This window comes from Bacillus rossius, chromosome 10, assembly GCF_032445375.1.
Source record: "Bacillus rossius redtenbacheri isolate Brsri chromosome 10, Brsri_v3, whole genome shotgun sequence".
Taxonomy (NCBI): Eukaryota; Metazoa; Arthropoda; class Insecta; order Phasmatodea; family Bacillidae; genus Bacillus; species Bacillus rossius.
The window spans coordinates 54027796-54048272 of record NC_086337.1 but is presented as its reverse complement, the minus strand read 5'-3'; the positions used below and the strand labels follow the sequence as shown (position 1 = coordinate 54048272).

The 20477-nt window shown below is 42.9% G+C and overlaps 1 protein-coding gene across 2 annotated transcripts in view; it reads right to left on the bottom strand.

The window, feature by feature from the left end:
• The window catches only part of LOC134536156 (uncharacterized), a 71894-nt gene extending 51904 nt beyond the window's left edge, over positions 1–19990 (bottom strand). For both annotated transcript variants that reach the window (XM_063375780.1, XM_063375779.1), the window contains exon 1: positions 19864–19990. Coding sequence is in view for 1 of the 2 variants with exons in the window: in XM_063375779.1 (XP_063231849.1) it covers positions 19864–19881 (18 nt within the window). In the remaining variant the exon portion in view is untranslated. The remainder of the gene's footprint in view (positions 1–19863) is intronic.
• Positions 19991–20477: the final 487 nt, after the last annotated feature.

The window sequence follows — 20477 nt, the reverse complement described above, 5'->3', positions numbered from 1 at the left end:
TGCGCGTACTTGGATTACTGACTCTTCTGGTGGGTAAATTCATTTCTGTAGCACACCAATAATCTGAATTAATGTAAAAAAAAAAAAAAATTGGTTGTCTGTAAAGTCGGTTTACGGACGATAGTTTAACGTGACAACGTCATAACAAAACATTGTTGAAATGATTGCATACTTTATGAATAAAATTGAGTCAAATTTATTTTAATAATAAAATAATAAATACTTGAAATTATACTAGTAAACAGATTTCTAAAATGCAAGAATAATTAACCTTTATCGCCGAAATTATTGTTGTAATAAGCAATGAAAACCACATTAACTTTTCACTTCACTTTATAAACAGTCGAGTGGAAGAGACATGGGGCGCAATCGTACAATGAACGTAACGGGACACAGCGTAACGGAACAATGTGCGTAACGGGACACTTTTTCGTGCGTGCAGCCGGCGTTCATCGATTTGTTAGACGTCACGTCAAAAAAATATATGTATTTTATAAACATTATTCCGCGACACACGTAGTTAACATATAACTGAGTTCTCGTGTTTCCGTAGTGCATAGACGACACTCGGTGCGTGTAAGTCGGTGACGCTCGGCAGCACTGTCACTGGGGACAGTGAAGTGACTATGGAGCCGCGGACCAAGCAGCAGTCGAGACGGCCAGGCAGCCAGCGCCGGCGGTAGAAGCGGGCTCTGGAGGTGAGAGGAAAGGGTCTAACTTTAGCCCCAGCCCAGGGGCTGGAGGAGTATTGCCAGGCGGCGCGCTGGCAACCGCCGCCCGATACCTGCCCGCCTCGCAGCGGTGCGTTGCTGGCGGCCTGACGCGCAGGGGCAACCCGCACTCCCTACACACCTCTGCATACCTGTGACTCCATGACCAAGCCAACCCTCTCTTCACTTCGATCATGATCTCCTGGACTTCCCAGGGAATGAGAAAAAAAAATATTTCCGCTACTGCAAAATTCGAGTTTGTAACTGAGAATGAGTGAATGTTAAATATCTCCATAAACTCACAATTCATCGGAAGAATTAACTGAGCGATAAACGGCGCAGTTTTTTAATCCATTTCCTCCAGGTTCCTCCCCCCCCCCCCCCCCGTTTAGTTGTATTTTTTTATACAGCTTCACGAATAGTATGTGACTCGGTTACTTTTAACTTGAACACGTGTGCATCGTACTTATTTCTGTAATTGGTATTACAAAAAAAAAAAGACACCTGGAAAGAGATTTGTACGTTTCAGTAAATGATGCGGCCATATCCAATGACGGGAATCGAATTGCAGACATCTCTTACAGGTGACAGCCAATGAGCTGATGACTTTTAGCCTGAGCACGTACAGGAATGCAGAGTCTATCCGAGACGCCAGTGAATCCGTTATAATGTTTCAAATCCCCAACAATGAGTTAGACCTCGGACGCAAACAGATCAAAAATATAATTAAATTAATTTTTAAAATAATGCTATACTTTATTTAAGTTATGAAGTATATTTAAAGAAGACAGTAAACGTTTAATTATTCTTTGCTCATAACTCCACATCTTTCAGTCGAACTAACACGACAATGATATGTGAACTTCAAAGTTGACGAAACGCAGAGTTATAATATCTATGTATGTCACAAACTGTGTACAATAAGAAATGCCAACAGTGACGCATGTATGCCGTGCAAAGCCCTGGAGCCAAAAGGGTAAAACTGGACTCACAATCATCCTCACGTCCGTCAAATACTTTTCATTTTCAATGCCGCCAACAGAACAAAAATCTTAAACACTGGTGAAAATTTATTTTGTAAAGATATACAATACTGACGGTCAAAAAAGTTAAGGATTTAATAAAAAAAAATCATTCAATTTTTTTTCGTTCTGATATTTATTAAAACATTTTCTGTTGTAAAAACATATGTTCAAAAGTAGGTTAACAACATTTAATGGAAGCAGCAAAACAAATAAATACACTTAAAATCCTCATAGGACAGTAAAGGTTGTCGGCAATAGGTATCTTGCCTTTTTTGTGAGAAGTAAAGCATAAGCTATTTATCAGGCAAACAAACAAGTAAAAAAAAGTTCACTTTATTTTGTGTTGTAGCATATGTTGAATAACCTATTCATTTATATAAAACGTTATTTTATTATTAAAAAAAAACAGGATTACATGTTATTTTTGAAGCAATTAGTCTTCACTTTGGATTTGGACCTCCCGTTCCGAGTTTTTTTTTTGACGTGACGTCTAATAAATCGATGAACGCCGGCTGCACGCACGATAGTGTCCCGTTACGCAAATTGTTCCGTTACACCGTCCCGTTACGTTCATTGTACGCTTGCGCCGCATCTATCTATCTTCCACTCGACTGTTTATAAAGAGAAGTGAAAAGTTAATGTTGTTTTCATTGCTTATTACAACAATAATTTCGGCAATTAAGGTTAATTATTCTTGCATTTTGAATATCTGATTATTAGATTTCAAGTATTTATTCTTTTATTATTAAAATAAAAATGATTCAATTTTATTCACAAAAGTATGCAATCATTTCATCAATGTTTTGTTATGACGTTGTCACGTTAAACTATCGTCCGTAAACCCCGACTTTACAGACAACCAATCTTTTTTTTTTTGTTGCTAACAGTTATGGGCTCACGCTACAGATTGCGTCACATGTCGCGTAAAAAAAAACACGGTGTCGGTTGCCTCTGACTCCTAGTTCTACGCGACCTCGCCTCACAGTAGAGGAGGGGAAAGGGGTGTGATGAAGGTCGTGGGACAGGAACAAGAGGGGGTAAGGGGTAAAGGGGGGTCGGACACGTACACATCTCCGCAGACCCGCGACGCGCGCAAACACAGAGAGGCACGCGCGCGCGTTGACCGACTGACAGATGGGTAGGTGTGAACAAGCTCCACCCGGGCGGTGGAGGAGGAGGGGGGGGGGGGAGAAGGAGTGCGGGCCGCCAGGGAGAGACAGGGAAGGAAGGAAGGAAGGAAAGAGGAAGGGAGGGGAAGAGCCGGCTGCTGACAATATTTAGAGCACGCACGCCCGACTCCTCCCACTCGACGGAGCCTTTCCTCCCCCCCCCCTCCTCCTCCAACTCCTTTTTCCTTCCTTCCGGTTCCCTGGGGTAGGGGGGGAAGGGGGTTGTTTGTGTGGGGAGGGGGCTGCGCGCATCTCACGCACGTGTGTACTACTCGGACCACGTGACCCGGCTCTGTGTGTGTGTGTGTGTGTGTGTGTGTGTGTGTGTGTGTGTGTGTGCGCAGAGGAGTATGCCGACAACCACGTGGTCGCATCAGCTGGGAGGGAGGCGGCGTGCGCCTTACAAGATCACCGCAGGGTTCGAAGCAGCAGCTGTCGCCGAATTCGAGCGAGCGAACGTAACAACAAAACCTACAACTTAATTTTTTTTTTTGCATCGAAATAAAAAACACCAATCCTTCCCTCTTTCGCGTTCTACACTCTATATCTGCAGTGGCGGTTTTCTTGTACGGACAAGTGGTCTGCAATGGCATATTTGTCCTCAATTTCTCACCTTAGATTTCGTTACCACTACTTAAAAATTACAAAAAAAAAATAATTCTAGTCATTACAGATGTAGAGGATCAAACTAGCCTTCAGGGGATTATATATATGACTGAATGTTTACTTTTTTTCCATCTCATTTCGGTTCAAGGAGGGGAATGCAAACGTTAAATGTGCGCTAATTCACGGAATTTCAGCAATTTGTCGTTAAAATATGAGTGCAGTTTGTGTAAACCAACAAAACATGATGAGTTCTACTAGCAAAATAAAAAAAAATAAAACTTTTTATTATACCATGCATACCGGCTGTATTGTATGCTAGAATTTGTGATTCGTAGACGTTTCGTATTTTATTCGCAGCATAGGGTGTCTAAATTGAGAAATTTTGGTTTGTTAATGAGTGTGTGTATATATATATATATATATATATATATATATTCCATTCTTAAGTATACAACTTGCTGTTCAACTCTTCAAATAACTATATTTAACTAAAAAAAATTTAGTGACGTAAAGTTCGAATTAAAAACTCTTAGAAAAAATCATAATTAAGCCATGAAGTAGACAGTAAACACTCCGATTTTTTAACGAAAAAGTCTCAATTCTATAATAAATTTAGATCTCCTAGTGCATAGGTCCTTAAATTATAAAAATTAAAGTATCACATTTGGCAACATTGCGATTTCATACGAATTTTATCGTAGAAATTTATATACTTATCGGGAAAGAATATTGAAGTGCGCAGGCTTTCACGGCCATTGTCTGAAGTAGCTTGGACATACCAGTGTTATAATACCAAAATCATTTTCTTGCTTACATTTGACGTAGAAATGATTCCATATTACACATATAAAAACAAAATTTTTAAGTTTTCACTTTTATTTAAAATTCTGCACAGGTTTCCAGAAAACAAATAAAAGGTCACATTTACCCCAAATGTGCCTTGAAACATCAAAGAAAGAATGCATGCTCCAGCAACATAGTGCTTCATTCAACATGCGTAATGCAGCAAAAAAAAAAATTGTTGTCTGTAAAGTCGGTTTACGGACGATAGTTTAACGTGACGTCATAACAAAACATTGATGAAAAGATTGCATACTTTTATGAATAAAATTGAATCATTTTTATTGAATTATCACTATTTTGTACGGATACAAAGAAGGAGTGAAATGAAATGTACAATTTAATTGATAAATTTACTTTTTATTTGCACTCACTAATTCAAATAATGTTTATTACTTTAACGAACAGATTATTTTAACTATAACTTTTATACATGTTTGCTATACATGTTACCTTCTTCCAATCTGTGTTATTGTGTTAAGGATAGGACGATGATGGGAAAAGTAGGAAACGAATGGGAGTGTTTCAAGTTTAACGTGCCTCGCAAAAAAAGTCAAATCGATGGTTGTTCCAATCGAGTGGAAGAGAGAGATAGATGCGGCGCAAGCGTACAATGAGCGTAACGGGACAATGAGTCATCCTTTTTTCGTGCGTGCAGCCGGCGTTCATCGATTTATTAGACGTTGTCACGTCAAAAAAACAAAATGAAGAATTAAAGCCGCACATACAATTGAAAACCCCGTGTGTTCAGCGAGTGTCTGACGTAGTCGCGAGACGGGAGACAACGGCACTCCGCAGTGGCGATCGATGCGTCGCAGCGCCGCGTGAGTAGGGGGGGGGGGGTGATGCCCCCGCGCACCGCCACAGGAGAGGGGGGTAGAGGAAGTACAGCAATGAGGGAGGAGGAGGAGGGAGGGAGGTAGGAGGAGGTGCAGTTTGTTTACAAGCGCGGCGGGTCGGCGACCACACAGAGCCGGGTGAAGGATGCACCATCGGGGGCAGATCAGGTGCGACCTTGCCCCGCCCCTCCCACTTCCCCCCACTTACTTTCGCCCGCCCTCTTTACATCTCCTCCTCCCCCCTCTCCCCCAGGCCGGCCCACATCGCGACACGGCATCTCGCGCGGAGATAAGATAAGCCCAGGCGGAGACCACACAGGTTACACACCGCTCTACGACCTTGTGCCACGTGTTTCCCTTGGGGCCCGCCACACACTGTCAGACACCTGTCCCCGATACACACCTGACAATATTTTATTTTATTTTGTATTTTTGTTTAGTTGATCCCACATGAGAGTCAAGGCTCCGGGATATAGAACATGTCACGCTATACATGTAGTTCCCTTTACAAATATGTATGTGCAGACAATATTTACATGATGCAAGTTACAAAAAAAATAAGAACATGCCACACAATTTAACTGTAAAGTGATACTTGATACTTTATGCAAAACATGATGCAGCTGTTATCATAAGTCCATAATCGGCCCACCCCACCCCACTCACATTTTTTTTTTTAATTCTCCTATTTTTTTCTTTTCTTTCGGAAAACGTTATTCTTCTGTATAGTTCCAAGTTGCTATCAGAAAGCCTCTGCTTCAAACCCACTACAGTGTCACACGCGCATACATGTCAGTGCTACGTGATCCCTTCAGAGCCGCCTTCAGTAGAGACGCCATTGGGCGAAAATTCACTGCGAAACTGATCACTTTTTTTAGCAGAGAACATGGTTCGTTACCTTTACACATTCGCAAAAAATTAAAGAGTTCTCGAGGAGCTCTTCATTGATAAAGTATCTTCACCTATGGATGAATTTTGATAGATTTATATTTGCTCACAAATTACCAGAATGATAAGTGCGACGCTCGCTTGTGATTCTGGAGCGGTATCGCCTCAAAGCGCAAGGCTGTGAACTGGCACAACACAGAGGGAGGCCAGCCCCCGCTGTGCAGAGGGGAGGGGGAAGCGGGTCGTTACCACAACGCCGAAATACCATAACGCCGAATGTCAAAATTGACCACAACGCCGACAGCTAGAAAACTGTTGTGTACCACAACGCCGAAATAACAACTTAATGAATTTGTGTGTTCCTTAAATGTACCTTAACGCCGAAATACCACAATCAAACTTAACCTTACCTAACTTAATATAACCTAGCGTAATATAACCTAATTAACCTAGCCTATCCTAGCCTAACCTATCCTAACCTAACCTAGCCTAGCCTAGCCTAACCTAGTCTAACCTAACCTAGTCTAACCTAACCTAGTCTAACCTAACCTAGTCTATCCTAACCTAGTCTATCCTAACCTAGTCTATCCTAACCTAGTCTAACCTAACCTAGTCTAACCTAACCTAGTCTAACCTAACCTAGTCTAACCTAACCTTGTCTAACCTAACCTAACCTTTGTGGTAGTCTTGCAATGACATTTTTCGGCGTTAGTGTATTTCGGCGTTGTGGTACACAGCAGTTTTCTAGCTGTCGGCGTTGTGGTCAATTTGGCATTTCGGCGTTGTGGTGCGTCTCCGAGGGAAGCGACACTCGTCGCCACAGCCGAGGACCCCGGCAGCCCCTTGGGGGAAAGTAAGAAGGACATATGAACGGCGTCAGAGCGAGGCGCTTAGGTTCTTGTTACACGTGTCAGGCCGTACCAGAGGGTGACAACTTGGGGGCTAGTGATATCAATGTAATGAAACTCCGACAGTAAAGTTAACGTCGAGCCTGCATTCAGCCGTGTTTTGATTCCTCGAGAACCCAGAGGAAGAGAGTGCAGTAGTACCAACAAGGGCGACGCAGCGACGCAAACACCAGGAGAAAACTGCGAGATTTGAGCGGCGATCGTAACAATTATAACGCGGAGAAACGAAGATAAAAGGCGCGATGCAAGTCCCTTCCGAGTCCTTTCAAAGAAACTTTTACCGGTTGTTTTTTTTTTTTTCGCCTGAAAGTTACTCCGAAAACACGCATTTTTAAATACCTTGTAAAAAAAAACTACAGTTTTAAAAACTTTCAATCGCGAAACCAAAACAACTTATCGGCCGTCAAGATGATTCTTAAATTCTTTTCGGAAGCAGACCCCATTCGGATATCTGGAGTAGTTTTTCCCTGACGTGACGGTCTGAAGTGAAGTCACGGAGTCGAAAGGGGTGGTGGGGGGTGGCGTATCTCCGACGTGATCGGGAGAAGATGCCGACGGGACTGCGGGTGGGTGGAGGAGGGAGGGTTAGTGCAGGAGTAGGGGGAGAGAGAGAGACGCACGAACAACAAGTGGCGCAAGTGGAGAAGAGGAGATGGAGGAGGAGGGGAGGGTGGACTCCCGTCGTTTTCGGGCCGAGAGGCCGATGCAAGCCGTCAATAGCTCGTTCGCGCCGCGGGAACAGGAGCGACGCCTCACGCCCGCCCCGCCGACGGTAGGTCAGGGTCGCTTGCAAGTTGTCTCTAGTCCCCCCTCACCCCTCACCAACACCGCGGGGGAGCAGGAAGGCGGAAGATAAACAAAACACGAGCGCACCTCGCGCGAACTGAGCAGAGGCTTTGTTGTCCTCTCTTTCCGCCAACCCCTCCGACCCGCCCACACAACAGAAGAGACCGGGTGAAGCAGAACAAGAAGAGAGAAGCGAAACAGCTCATTATGAATGAATGAGCGGGCGGCACTGGCGCAGCTATTTTTAGCCGCGCATGTCGCCGCGAACTGCACTGCAGCCGTATTTTTACTCTCTCTCCTCTTAAGAGTCGGTCTCACTCCCGACAATAACCCCGACCTTGCCACACCGCCGCGCCGGCTCGCAAAGTTCCGCACCAATTTTCTTTTCGGCGCCCAACAGGTGACAAATATCTTCAACAGCAAACCACCACGTGTTTTATTATACTGTTACAAGCATAGCAGTGTGTATTTTACAATACGTTTCTATGGACTGTATTCTTGACCAAAACGGAAAAAAAAAAATCCTAGCCGAAACATCAGAAAAATAAAAACATATATTACAAAAAAAAACGTTAAATTGTTCAGCAATTTAATGAACTGAGTATGCATGGTTATAAAATTAAAAAAAAAAAAGGTTCACTGGTTAACTGGTTAACTTTATTACAGGCAGTTTGAAGAGAAACAAACTTGAATTACGTTTATATGGGTAAGGATAACATAGTAAATCCAGAAAGTTTTTTTTTATTTTTCTAACACATTCACTGAATCGGCCGCTGCAATCTGCACTAAAGCCAAGTTTAACCTCAATTCCTGACTGAAAGAATCTCAAGGATGCATCTGTGTCAGTGAGGCGGGATGATAAGCGCGACGCTCGCTGGTGCTTCTAGCGCGGCGTCGCCTCTGGACCGGCGCGCAGTCTTCTCGTCGTGCACATGGAAACTATATCTGATTGGTAGAATGAAGATAAAGGTGCAATGCAAGTCCCTCGGGTGCTCTCAAGAATTTGTACCGGGCGTCTCAAGCCCATCAATTATTCCGGAGACACGCGTTTTAGGCATTTTCACTCTTTTTAAAAAAATATACCGTTTAAAAAAGGTAACACGTAAACGTTGAAGGGCAACAACGCTAAGAGATATCTCGAGCAGTTTTCAATTCGCGCGCGTGTTGTTTCTTCCGCGCGCCGTGTGTGTGTGTGTGTGTGTTCCCCGGGGCTGAAGCCGGGACTTAGGGGCGCGCGATAACCGTGTTTGTCTTGCCTTGTCTAATGTAATCAAGCCTTGGCTCCGCCGCCTCCTCTTCCCCCCCCCCCCCCCACACACACACACGACTCCCAAGACTCGCGGCCTCACAGCGTCCACGAGGAGTGGGGCGCTCGATGACACGTTCGCATCGCAGCACATCTGCACACTTGCGCACACAATGTCATGCAACGTTACATCTCTACTGCAGTTTCACTTTCCAAACGCGCATGTCGGCCACGTAACCACGTGTCTGTACTCATCGGAGACACGGACTGCATCCGGACCAATATCCCGACGCACGCGTGTATATTTTGACTTACCTTTTTTTTTTTTTTTTACGGGTAAAATACGGGTTGTTTTCGAACGTCGACGCCCGGCAGGCGATAAGAAGTGTTCGATACTTGACCAAAACATTTTAATGGCGCTACCTTGATAATCTCTTAGGGTGAGTGGGGGAAGTTGTAAGAATGTTTTCGGTTTTTTTTTTTCGAAAAAAAAAAACCCTGCCGGGAGTTTTGATCTTCGGAAACATTGTGTATGTAGTCCGGCAGTACTTAGTCCGAACATCATCCAGTATTTAGTCCGAACATCCAGCATTTAGTCCGAACATCCAGCATTTAATTCGAACATCCAGCATTTAGTCCGAACATCCAGCATTTAATTCGAACATCCATTATTTAATTCGAACATCCAGCATTTAATTCGAACATCCAGCATTTAGTCCGAACATCCAGTATGTATTTAGTTCGAACATCCAGTATACAGAATGAGTCTGAATTCGACTGACGGACTTCAACTGCAAGTTCATCACAACAAAATAAGTTGAAAACCTCATACGACTAAGGTGCTAGTGGTATACGTCTTTTGAAGCTGGTGCTGAAGAACTTTTCTTGTTGTAAATAATAGAGAGAGTATTTAAGATAGAACATGGAATATGTTTAATTTAATGAAGTTCCACTAACATAGCGAATTTTGTCGCGGTAGCAAAATTACTTAATTGAAATAATTGGGGGTGGGGGGGTAACGTCTTTTTTTCCCCCGCTATTTTTGTGGCGTGACGCGACCCACGATTGTTTTAATGAAATAATTTTTTGCCGCATCGCCAAAGTTTCTGCGGTTGTAAAATATTATTCAATTAATCAATTACGTTCTATATCAAATAGTTTATTATTTATAATTTAAAAAAAAATCAGTCCCAACTTTACATTGTGTGATTTATACTTAACAAACAAAAAAAATTATGATAAATAGTTCATGATTAGAGTTACAGCAAATCGATAACAGACATGAGACGCGCTATGGTGTTCCAAGTGATATTGTTGTTATTTATAACCAAGGGCGCAATTCTATGGGGGTTCCCACTGCACGGTCTAGGTCAGTATGCGTGCAGTGAGCGGAAAACTTTAAAATACACAAAAAAAAAGTGATTTTGACGTGATAACGTATTATAAATCGATGAACGCCGGCTGCACGCAAGAAAAATTGTCACGTTCCGCCTGAGCCGAGCGTGCAAGAACCGGTCAACCACCGTTGCTAGAAAATCTTCTATAACATCCAACAGGTTAAGGCGGGCTTTTAAACTAATTGTTCGTGATTATGTTCAAAACAAATTATTTAAATTAAAATTTGCAAAAAAAACTGTACATAATATTTGAAAATTAAAAAAAAAGTGTGCAATTTTTCATCAATGTTTTCTTATGACGATTATCACGTAAAAATTATCGTCCGTAAACCGACTTTACAGACAACCCACCACCCCCTTTTTTTTTGGGCGTTATGTAATAATCCTTGTTTCGCACTGACAGAGTCGCGGTGGGTGGGCGCCATTTCCCCCGAGCGAGAGACGCACCGCAGAGGCTGGCTCGGCTCTGATTGGCGGCAGGGTGTCCGCAAGGAAAAAAAAACTCCGTGCCAATTTAGGCGAGAAAAAAAGTACTAGATTTGAAAGAAAAAAAAATACTAAATTATAATTTGTTACGGTTTTGACCATTTAGGAAGTTATCATGACATTGCAATGCTCTAACTTAAATATCACACCACACACGCATACATTCCATAGTTTTTTTTAAAAATAATTACGCTTGATAATAAAACCATATTGGAGTTACTGTAATATTATTATGTTAAAGGAAAAAAGTACTAGATGTGAACGTAAATGTACTAGACCACTAACAGTACTAGATCTAGTAGGAAAGTACTGACTGTGGACACCCTGATTGGCGGTTGAGGCGGGCACTGGAGGGGGGAGGGAGGTTATCAGGCCGGGTCAAGGCGCCAGATTGCGTTCTCCGAGCGCAGCGCGCAAGGCGCGTCCAGCCCCCCCCCCCCCCCCCCCCCCAAGTCCCCAGCAGTGCTCGAGCGAGCACAGGAAAAGAGGCGCTGTGCTTTTAAGGAAAAGACACACCTCTTTGGAAAAACAGTCTGCGATACTACGAGAAAGATTATTTTTTAATCTCCACGCTATATTGCGTACATGAAATACGTTTCTTCGAAACAATCCCTACATACATTATAAAAATTTGCTTGTCTGTAAAGTCGGTTTACGGACGATAGTTTAACGTGACAACGTCGTAACAAAACATTGATGAAATGATTGCATGCTTTTATGAATAAGATTGAATAATTTTTATTGAATTATCACTATTTAGTATGGATACAAAGAAGGAGTGAAATGAAATCTAAAATTTAATTGATGAATTTACTTTTATTTGCACTCACTAATTCAAATATGTTTATTATTTTAACGAAGAGATTATTTTAACTATAACTTTTATACATGCTTGCTATTTAACTTCTTCCAATCTGTGTTATTCTGTTAAGGATATGACGATGATAGGAAAAGTATGAAACTAATGGCAGTGTTTCAAGTTTAATGTTCCTCGAAAAAGTCAAATCGATGGTTGCTCCAATCGACTGGAAGAGAGATAGATGCGGCGCAAGCGTACAATGAGCGTAACGGGACATAGCGTAACGGGACAATGTGCGTAACGGGACACTTTTTCGCGCGTGCAGCCGGCGTTCATAGATTTATTAGACGTTGTCACGTCAAACAAAATTTAGCAAGCGGAATCGAAAACATTAGTAATCGCAAGATGGCGAGGCCTAATCCCACTTAGAAGGAGCGGCTAGTTGTGGCAGAAGGTGTTAATTGTGTTGATTCCGGAGTCCGCCGGCAGACAGCGACACCTGCGCCAGTCACCCCCTCCCCGACCCCCGGATACACCTGTTGACCCCCCACCACTCCAACACCCGAGCACGCGGCGTGCAACCCGTTTGACTCGCCACGCAGTCGGCTGGGAGTTGGGAACACAGATGCGACAGGCTGCTACCAAATACACTAGAGACTAATACCGGACAGCTCTATACTAACAACACAGGCGAGAGTGTGAAAAATAACCTAGCGGCAACAGGTGTAACTACAAACATACTTTATATGTATAGTGTCAAATTATATATAATACTAGCTGCCCGACCCGGCTTCGCACGGTTGTATTAATTGGGGGGGGGGGGGGGGGGGGGGGTAAATGAGACCAAATCTCTTATTTACATTTATAATAAATGAAATAAAATGAAAATTAATTTATTTTGACAAAAAATTAATACAATGCTTTGTAATGTACCGAAGAAAAAACGAATAGCACCGATGGTTTCCCGACTCTCGAGCACGCAACGTTGTCATGGAGACGAAGTACCCACTGTTTCCCGGGCTTAAACACCAATCAACATTGATAATCAGTTTATTATTAATTATAAATTATTAAGACCATTAATCGAAATAAAAAACTGTCCTATCTCTCAAGTTGGAAAAAATTACACATAAATGCCAATGTTCATGGAAATCGGTTGACTTGGTGAAGAGTTCACTGGAAACAAACATCAGGACACTGGATTTATATATATATTATATGAACACAACTCAAAATTGAACAGAATAGTTTATAGTTGGTGCTTATGCGCTACAAAAGGATATATTTAGATCCCCTCTCTTCAGAAGAGAGAGTCTCGAGTGAAAGAAAGCAACGCATCGCACGGTTTTTTTTTTTTTTTTGCACGGGCAGACTTGAAACCGGCACGGCGCTCATTAATGAATTAATTAATATCCCTAATTAACCCGGGCAGAGCGAGGGGCCGGGACACGCGCTCATGGCGGTGCCAGCTGACGGCTCGGGGTTGTTTTCCCGTCCCATCCGGTCTTTGAATATATATACTGTATAGAAGTCGCCAGCCCAGGTTAACATTTCTAATACGGTTTTGAGGTAGTTGGTTAATTCACCGCCGCAATCGCCACCATCTCTAGGGCATCGACTTGTGGTGGTCCCTAGCGGACAAGTGTCGAACTCTTCAAACACCCCTTTCCTCCTCCTGTTGAACGACCTTGAGCTGCAGTGAATGATTGGTGGGGGGTGTGCGGGGAATGACAGCGGGCGACAGAGCTGCGCTCTAACGTGTAAATAACAACCTAAGACGATACAGAGGCGTTACGGCAGCGCCCTGCAGCGGTGAAGTTCCCAAGCTGCTCATCATGCGCTACTGAAAAACGTAGAGTAAATCCTATCCACTCGCGACTTCTATACAGCATATGTATTCAAAGGTCCGGTAGAGGTCGTGGCGCCATCCACCTCCCCCCGTCAGCCAATCGGAGGGATTCCAGCATCGCCCTTGCATCGCCTGTTGTGACGCGAGTAGGTGAAGCGTTCAGACGACACCAAACAGGCTAGTAACATTGGTGTGCGCGTCAATCTTGTTTGCATAATTATCTTTGAAAGATTTGTGCAATGGGAGTGCGTGGCTTGATGTAAGCTTTTAGACATACACAATTCCTAAGCACGTTTTCTGTAGAAGAAAACAAAAAAAATACCCAAAAGACAAAAAAACACAAATTAAGCAAAAAATTGCTGTTGTCAACAGGATATAAACACCACATAATATTCCATAACAGGAATATGGTCAACAAACAAAGAGAAACAAAGAAAAATGGACTAAGAGAACGAAAAAACCGCCACAAATGATGACAGCACAAAAATATTGAACCCAAAAAAATTCAGCACAACAGTTGAAACGAGACAAAAACACGACAAAACGAAAATACGAAAAAAAAAACACAATAGTTTTCCAAAACAGAAGAGAACGGAAAAAAAAAAACCACAAATGATGACAGCACAAAAATATTGAACCCAAAAAAATTCAGCACAAAAGTTGAAACAAGACAAAAACACGACAAAACGAAAAGACGAAACAAACACAATAGTTTTTCCAAAACAGATTTGTGTTTTTTTTTTTTGTCTTTTGGGTATTTTTTAATTTTCTTCTACAGAAAAAGTGCTTAGCAATGGCGTATGTCCAAAAGCTTACATCAAGTCAGTCTTGTATCCAACCTCCCAAAATACCGTGAGCCGTAGCTGCTATGTTACTCTACCAACGTGAAAAACAACTCCAAGTAACGCGAATTATTTTTTTTTTCCCTCGAGTTTGCGCGTAAGTGGCTCTAGGCAGGCAACGGAGCACAGCAAACGATAACGAGTGTGATCAGTGTGGGCCCCGACTGAACTGCGGCGTCACAACACATGCACGCGCGCGAAAAAATAAAGATGTATACAATTCTATCGAACTCTCGTGCAACTGCGGAACTGAGACACCTGCCGGGCAAGGTCCCATTTGAGGGGGTCCTGGGTTCGAATGGTCGCGGTCAATCCATCCTGATTCCCGTTTCCAATGTTTCCCGCACTCATTCCAGGCGGATACATAGATCACTCATTCCAGGCAGATACGTGGATCGCTCATTCCAGGAAGATACGTGGATCGCTCGTTCCAGGCAGATACGTGGATCGCTCATTCCAGGCAGATACGTGGATCGCTCATTCCAGGCAGATACGTGGATCGCTCATTCCAGGCAGATACGTGGATCGCTCGTTCCAGGCAGATACGTGGATCGCTCATTCCAGGAAGATACGTGGATCGCTCATTCCAGGCAGATACGTGGATCGCTCGTTCCAGGCAGATACGTGGATCGCTCGTTCCAGGCAGATACGTGGATCGCTCGTTCCAGGCAGATACGTGGATCGCTCATTCCAGGCAGATACGTGGATCGCTCGTTCCAGGCAGATACGTGGATCGCTCGTTCCAGGCAGATACGTGGATCGCTCATTCCAGGCAGATACGTGGATCGCTCGTTCCAGGCAGATACGTGGATCGCTCATTCCAGGAAGATACGTGGATCGCTCATTCCAGGCAGATACGTGGATCGCTCATTCCAGGCAGATACGTGGATCGCTCATTCCAGGCAGATACGTGGATCGCTCATTTCAGGCAGATACGTGGATCGCTCATTCCAGGCAGATACGTGGATCGCTCATTCCAGGCAGATATGTGGATCGCTCATTCCAGGCAGACACAGGGATCGCTTCATACCGAAATTCGCGTCTCACTGTTCATTTTCGTTTTCTGAACCGCTTAATTGAATGATAAAGAACCCGGACATTTAAAAAAAAAACCTATCCATGTGATAACGTCTTATTAATCGATGAACGCCGGCTGCACGCACGAAAAAGTGTCACGTTCCGCCTGAGCCGAGAGTGCAAGAACCGGCCAACCACCGTGCGAGAAAATCTTCTATAATATCAAACAGGGTAAGGCGGGCTTTTTAACTGATTGTTCGTGATTATTTTTATACAAATTATTTAAATTAAATTTGCATAAACTGTAAATAATATTTGAAAATTAAAAAAAGTATGAAATTTTTCATCAATGTTTAATTATGACGTTATCACGTAAAATTATCGTCCGTAAACCGACTTTACAGACAAACCCCCCCCCCTTTTTTTTTAACCAGTGTGTATTGACACACAAGCGTCTAGTTGGTAGCACTGCAAGGAATTAAGTTTCCCAGTTGTAACGGTTTTTTTTTTTTCGAATCGCGGGCTAGGAAATTCACGTGAATTTTCTTATGGCTACGATTTTGCTCTAATACAACTATTTATGTTTGTGACAATTGCGAATGGTTCCCGTGGATTCTCCTCGTGGATGTCAGCGCTGTTGGAAACATCCAGGATCCAGGCAGCGCTCGACAACTGTGCATCGGGTTCCCTCCCTCCCCTATTTCCCTTCACCCCTGCGCCATCAGCAACCCTCCTTTTGCTTTTTTTATTTCCGTCTCCCCCTCCCGAGCGGGGCGCTTTTCAAAACTCCCCCCTCTCTCCTCCTCAGAACCACGGGGGCTATGACTCAACAGCTGTCGGTGCTTCCTTCTCCTTCCGCGAGGGTTCTCTTTCATCGCTCCCCCCCCCCCCCCCCCCACCATCCCCTAGCCCTAGTCGCGGCGGCGTGTTTTGTTAGGCCACGATTCTTTGTACCCCCTTCCCCTAGCCACTACACCCTATCTTTGCAACGGACTCATTCAAAATACAGCAACACCGGCCCACATCGTTACGTCGAACGGCAAAGCACATTAACATTTTCACATAAAAATTAATCTCGCCGATGTTTAGTTTTCGGACGGGCTAAGAAACCCCGCCCGTTGTTCATAGCCGTGAACCCAATGGGATTTTTTATTTTTATTTTTACTACAACAAAAGGTTCCTAAGTATGTTGGCTCGCGGGACACAATTAAGAAATCCATCACTAGAACAAGATTCTCACCCTTACTGTCTGAAAGTACTCAACATTATTTTTTTATATTTAATCAGCTTGGTAAAGGGGGGAGGGGAATTAAAAATATTAAGAAACAGTAGGAACCCTCACAGTTTTGACATCATTCACAAAAATCTTTCCCTTCGCCAAAACAGCACATAAAATAACTGGGTGTACCTACATTACTACCCGCAAACCCTCCGTCAGCGAATAACAGCGCGCACGTCTGAAAGCTCGGCGAACCATGAAATTACATTGCTTCCAGATATATTATCCCGCGTGCAATGCAATGATGAATCTCCCTTCGAGAAATGATCACATGTGAGAAGACATTAAAAGCAGTCCAGCTCTTGGCAATCTTAAAAAAATTTTCACAATTGGATCGTAAAAATATGTTGTAGCGGAAAACGAATATAAATCAACTACTAATTTCACCTTTTAGTGGCATTCAGAGTGACAGAATCCCTGGTAGCCGGAAATGTGTTAGTATAGTATAGTAGAATATAGTATAGTATAGTTAGTTCCGTAACACTATCACACCTGCATGTGAGCAACTGGCTGAAAATCATAAATCATAATATGACTCATGACATTGTTAAATTTTGATAATCAACTGCTAGAAAGCTTCACTAAGCAGAATCGAAAAACGCACATTTAATCGCAATTCATCCATGATAATTCACATAAGTTCCTACTGACAAATTCAATATTAAAATTGCCATCACTAAAAGCACAGGTATATTCGGCGTGCATAACTACTATTATGTAACCATGTAATAACACCACCTTAACAAAGGCGGGAAAGCAGAATGCTGACCAACACCAAATTTATCAAGGGGCAACAGTATATAAAGTTCTTTTTCCGTACTGAAATACCAGTTCAACAATATTTATGCAAAAAATTATTATTTGATACCTCACCAAAGAAATGAATCAAGCCGGAATTACGTCACTACACACGTCAAAATACTCTTTCGTTTCATTGCTGCCAACTGACGAAAATGCATTAAATTTCGGAGGCAATTTATATTGTGATGATAGATTAGTTGGACAAACACGTAAGCAAGTGCTTATAAATCATTAAACACTTTTTTTTTTTTTTTAGTTCTGATAGTTATTCACGTGTATTTTAGAGTTAGGCACACTACGTAATTAACTACACATCTTTGCCTCGTCAAATTTTGTTCCAAATATCAAGCTTCAAAATGTGTGTAAAAAAAAAAGTTACGAAAATGTTATGGAATCACCTAAACAAACAGACTTCAAAACCTTTGTAAGATAATGAGAGTTGACGGGCAAAACCTAGCAACGGTTACAAATTTAATTCAACGGTCTGATGGACGGATGGAGTTTTTCGGGCCATTTGATTGGCTGCTGGCGATGTGAATGAAAGAGACGACGGGCTATTGTAATGTAATTATGGCTTTGGATTTACCTTAACCGTGTGCAACCAAAACGTAAATATACTTCGCCCATGGTAAAAGAAAAAAAAAAGCAACTGAACACAGCGCAACGAGAACTGTAACTATAACATCATTTGAGTTCACGACGTACATGGTTAATAATAAATACAAATTGATAATACTCTCGATTAAAACTTATATAACAAACCATTCTCGGAATGACGTGTCTGGACGAGATTCCAACCCACGACAGTCACAAAAGTGTGCGCGACATCAACGACTAAGACCATGTTAATAAACGTAACTTTTTTAATGAAAATGTAAAAAGTGGCGTATTACTTTATTAATACACAGCAGAAGCGTCAAGATAACATTGAAATACCTTTATTTCTCGCACATGCGTGGTTCATCTTCCCAGACGGTCACGAATTAAATTGTATCGAAATTGTACTACAATTATGCGAAAACAAATTACGTTAAACTTTCCGTAAGCAAGCAAAAATTATACCGAGGAAAAAAAATTCAGCCAAAGCGACTCTCAGTCATGAATTTTTTTAAAAAAAATTTACCAATTCTGAAAAAAATAGTTAAATTGTATATATAATAGCATGTTCGGAAACCTGTACCTACAATTCATAATACGTACACTAAAAGTTATTAAATGCAATCATTTCGACGAACATTTTAAGCAAAAACCATTTATGGTAAATGTATATCACGTATCCAAGTTTATCCCTTGATCCTGATGGCATGATCCGGTACATACCGATTGCGTGGTATACGAAGATTTGTGTTTTAATTTAGAACAGCGAAAAGATCCCGGACACAACAAAAACTTTGTGATAAAAAATATATTTTATGATCGTAAATAAAATACGAACAAAATTTTTCTATAGGCCTGACATAATTATACCTTATAAATGACCAAAATAATTACAATGTATAAAATTTTTGATTGTATACGTTCATTTCTAAACAAGTAAAGAAATAAATAAACTAAAAAAAAATGTGTACTATTTTTTAAGAGTTGAGAACCAAACGGATTTTAAAAAAGAATCGCAAAAAGCGTTGACGCTCAGCGCGACATACAAATCTACGGGAACGATGACACTACATGTGAGCATCTTGTAAAAAAAACGAGTGGGAGGGGAGCCAGGTAACGCGTTGTCATGCCAACCCCCAATAGCCGGCCAGGGTTCGGTAGGGGGGAGGCGGTCCGACTGCACCCCGCGAGACGCCTGACAAGAGCCAAGGATGGGAACACGGGGTGAGGGAGGGAGGGGAGAAAAGGTTGTGTGCTTTCGACTTCCCCCTCCCACGAGCCGAAAACCTCATGGCCTTTACGCTACCGAAGACCCGCTCAAATTCAAAACGATCAACACATGCGCACCTTGCGCCTTCGCTTCCCGAACCGACACCTGTCAAAAAAGTCACGCGTTGTCATCCCACAATCGGAACACGGTCTGCTCTGCCAACAGTTAAAAATTCCATAGTTTTATGGCACACGCAAATCAAGTTTTACAACTTAAAATACCATGCCTACTGCTTCGCTTTTATTATTCGGAGCACCACAATCGTAGAAAAAAAAAAAACACGTTTCTGTTACTTAACACACGGGACCGAAACACGAACCACTGGAAATTACAGACGTTGTGAGATTTGTTGGAAAATCAACGTTGACGTTGTGAAAGAAAAGCGCTCCTCGCAACGTCGGGGCGAACCACGCCAGTCGTAGCACCACACGCAAAAATACATCAACAATAAAATATCCGTAAATATGTAACGATACAGCCTCGTGACATGATGCAGAAGAAAGCCTTACCTGAACGTCACACCACATCGTTGTCCCGCGTCAACCGCAAGCCATTGCCGCCAGCGACACCGGCAGCACCATGCCTGTACAGAAGCACCGTATAACTCCTTTCGCCATGCAGTCGCCGTACTGGCGAGCTCAGTTCGAGCATCAGCCGCTCGCTTCGCCTCGGTCAGATACGGCCCGAGCCGAGCGCAGCCGAAGCGCGGCGTCGGGCGACTTCGGGCCCACCTGCAGTTGGCGCGGCTCGGCACGGCCCGGCTCGGCGGGGCAGCCGGGCTGGCGGAGCGGACATGCCATGCTCGGCACGGCCCGGCACGTAATCATTTTCCTGGACTTGTTTGCCGGCTCAAGGGGAGATCGTACTCCCGATGAGATGCTACGATCGGGACTTTCCGCGTGCGTTCGGCTTCCCAATACCAACTCAGCTACCTGGTTAGGTTTTAGGTTAGCATAGCAAAACATTTTTCATTTATCGTACAGCTTCGGATAACTTCGGGTCTCATGACCCGAAAGCTTTGGGCTGTGACGAAATTGTCATGACGTTAGGCGGCGCCGCAGCTGGTACGCCGGGAGATATGTGAGATAGAGCAGTCGCGTGGAGTTCCCCTTTCCACCACAAA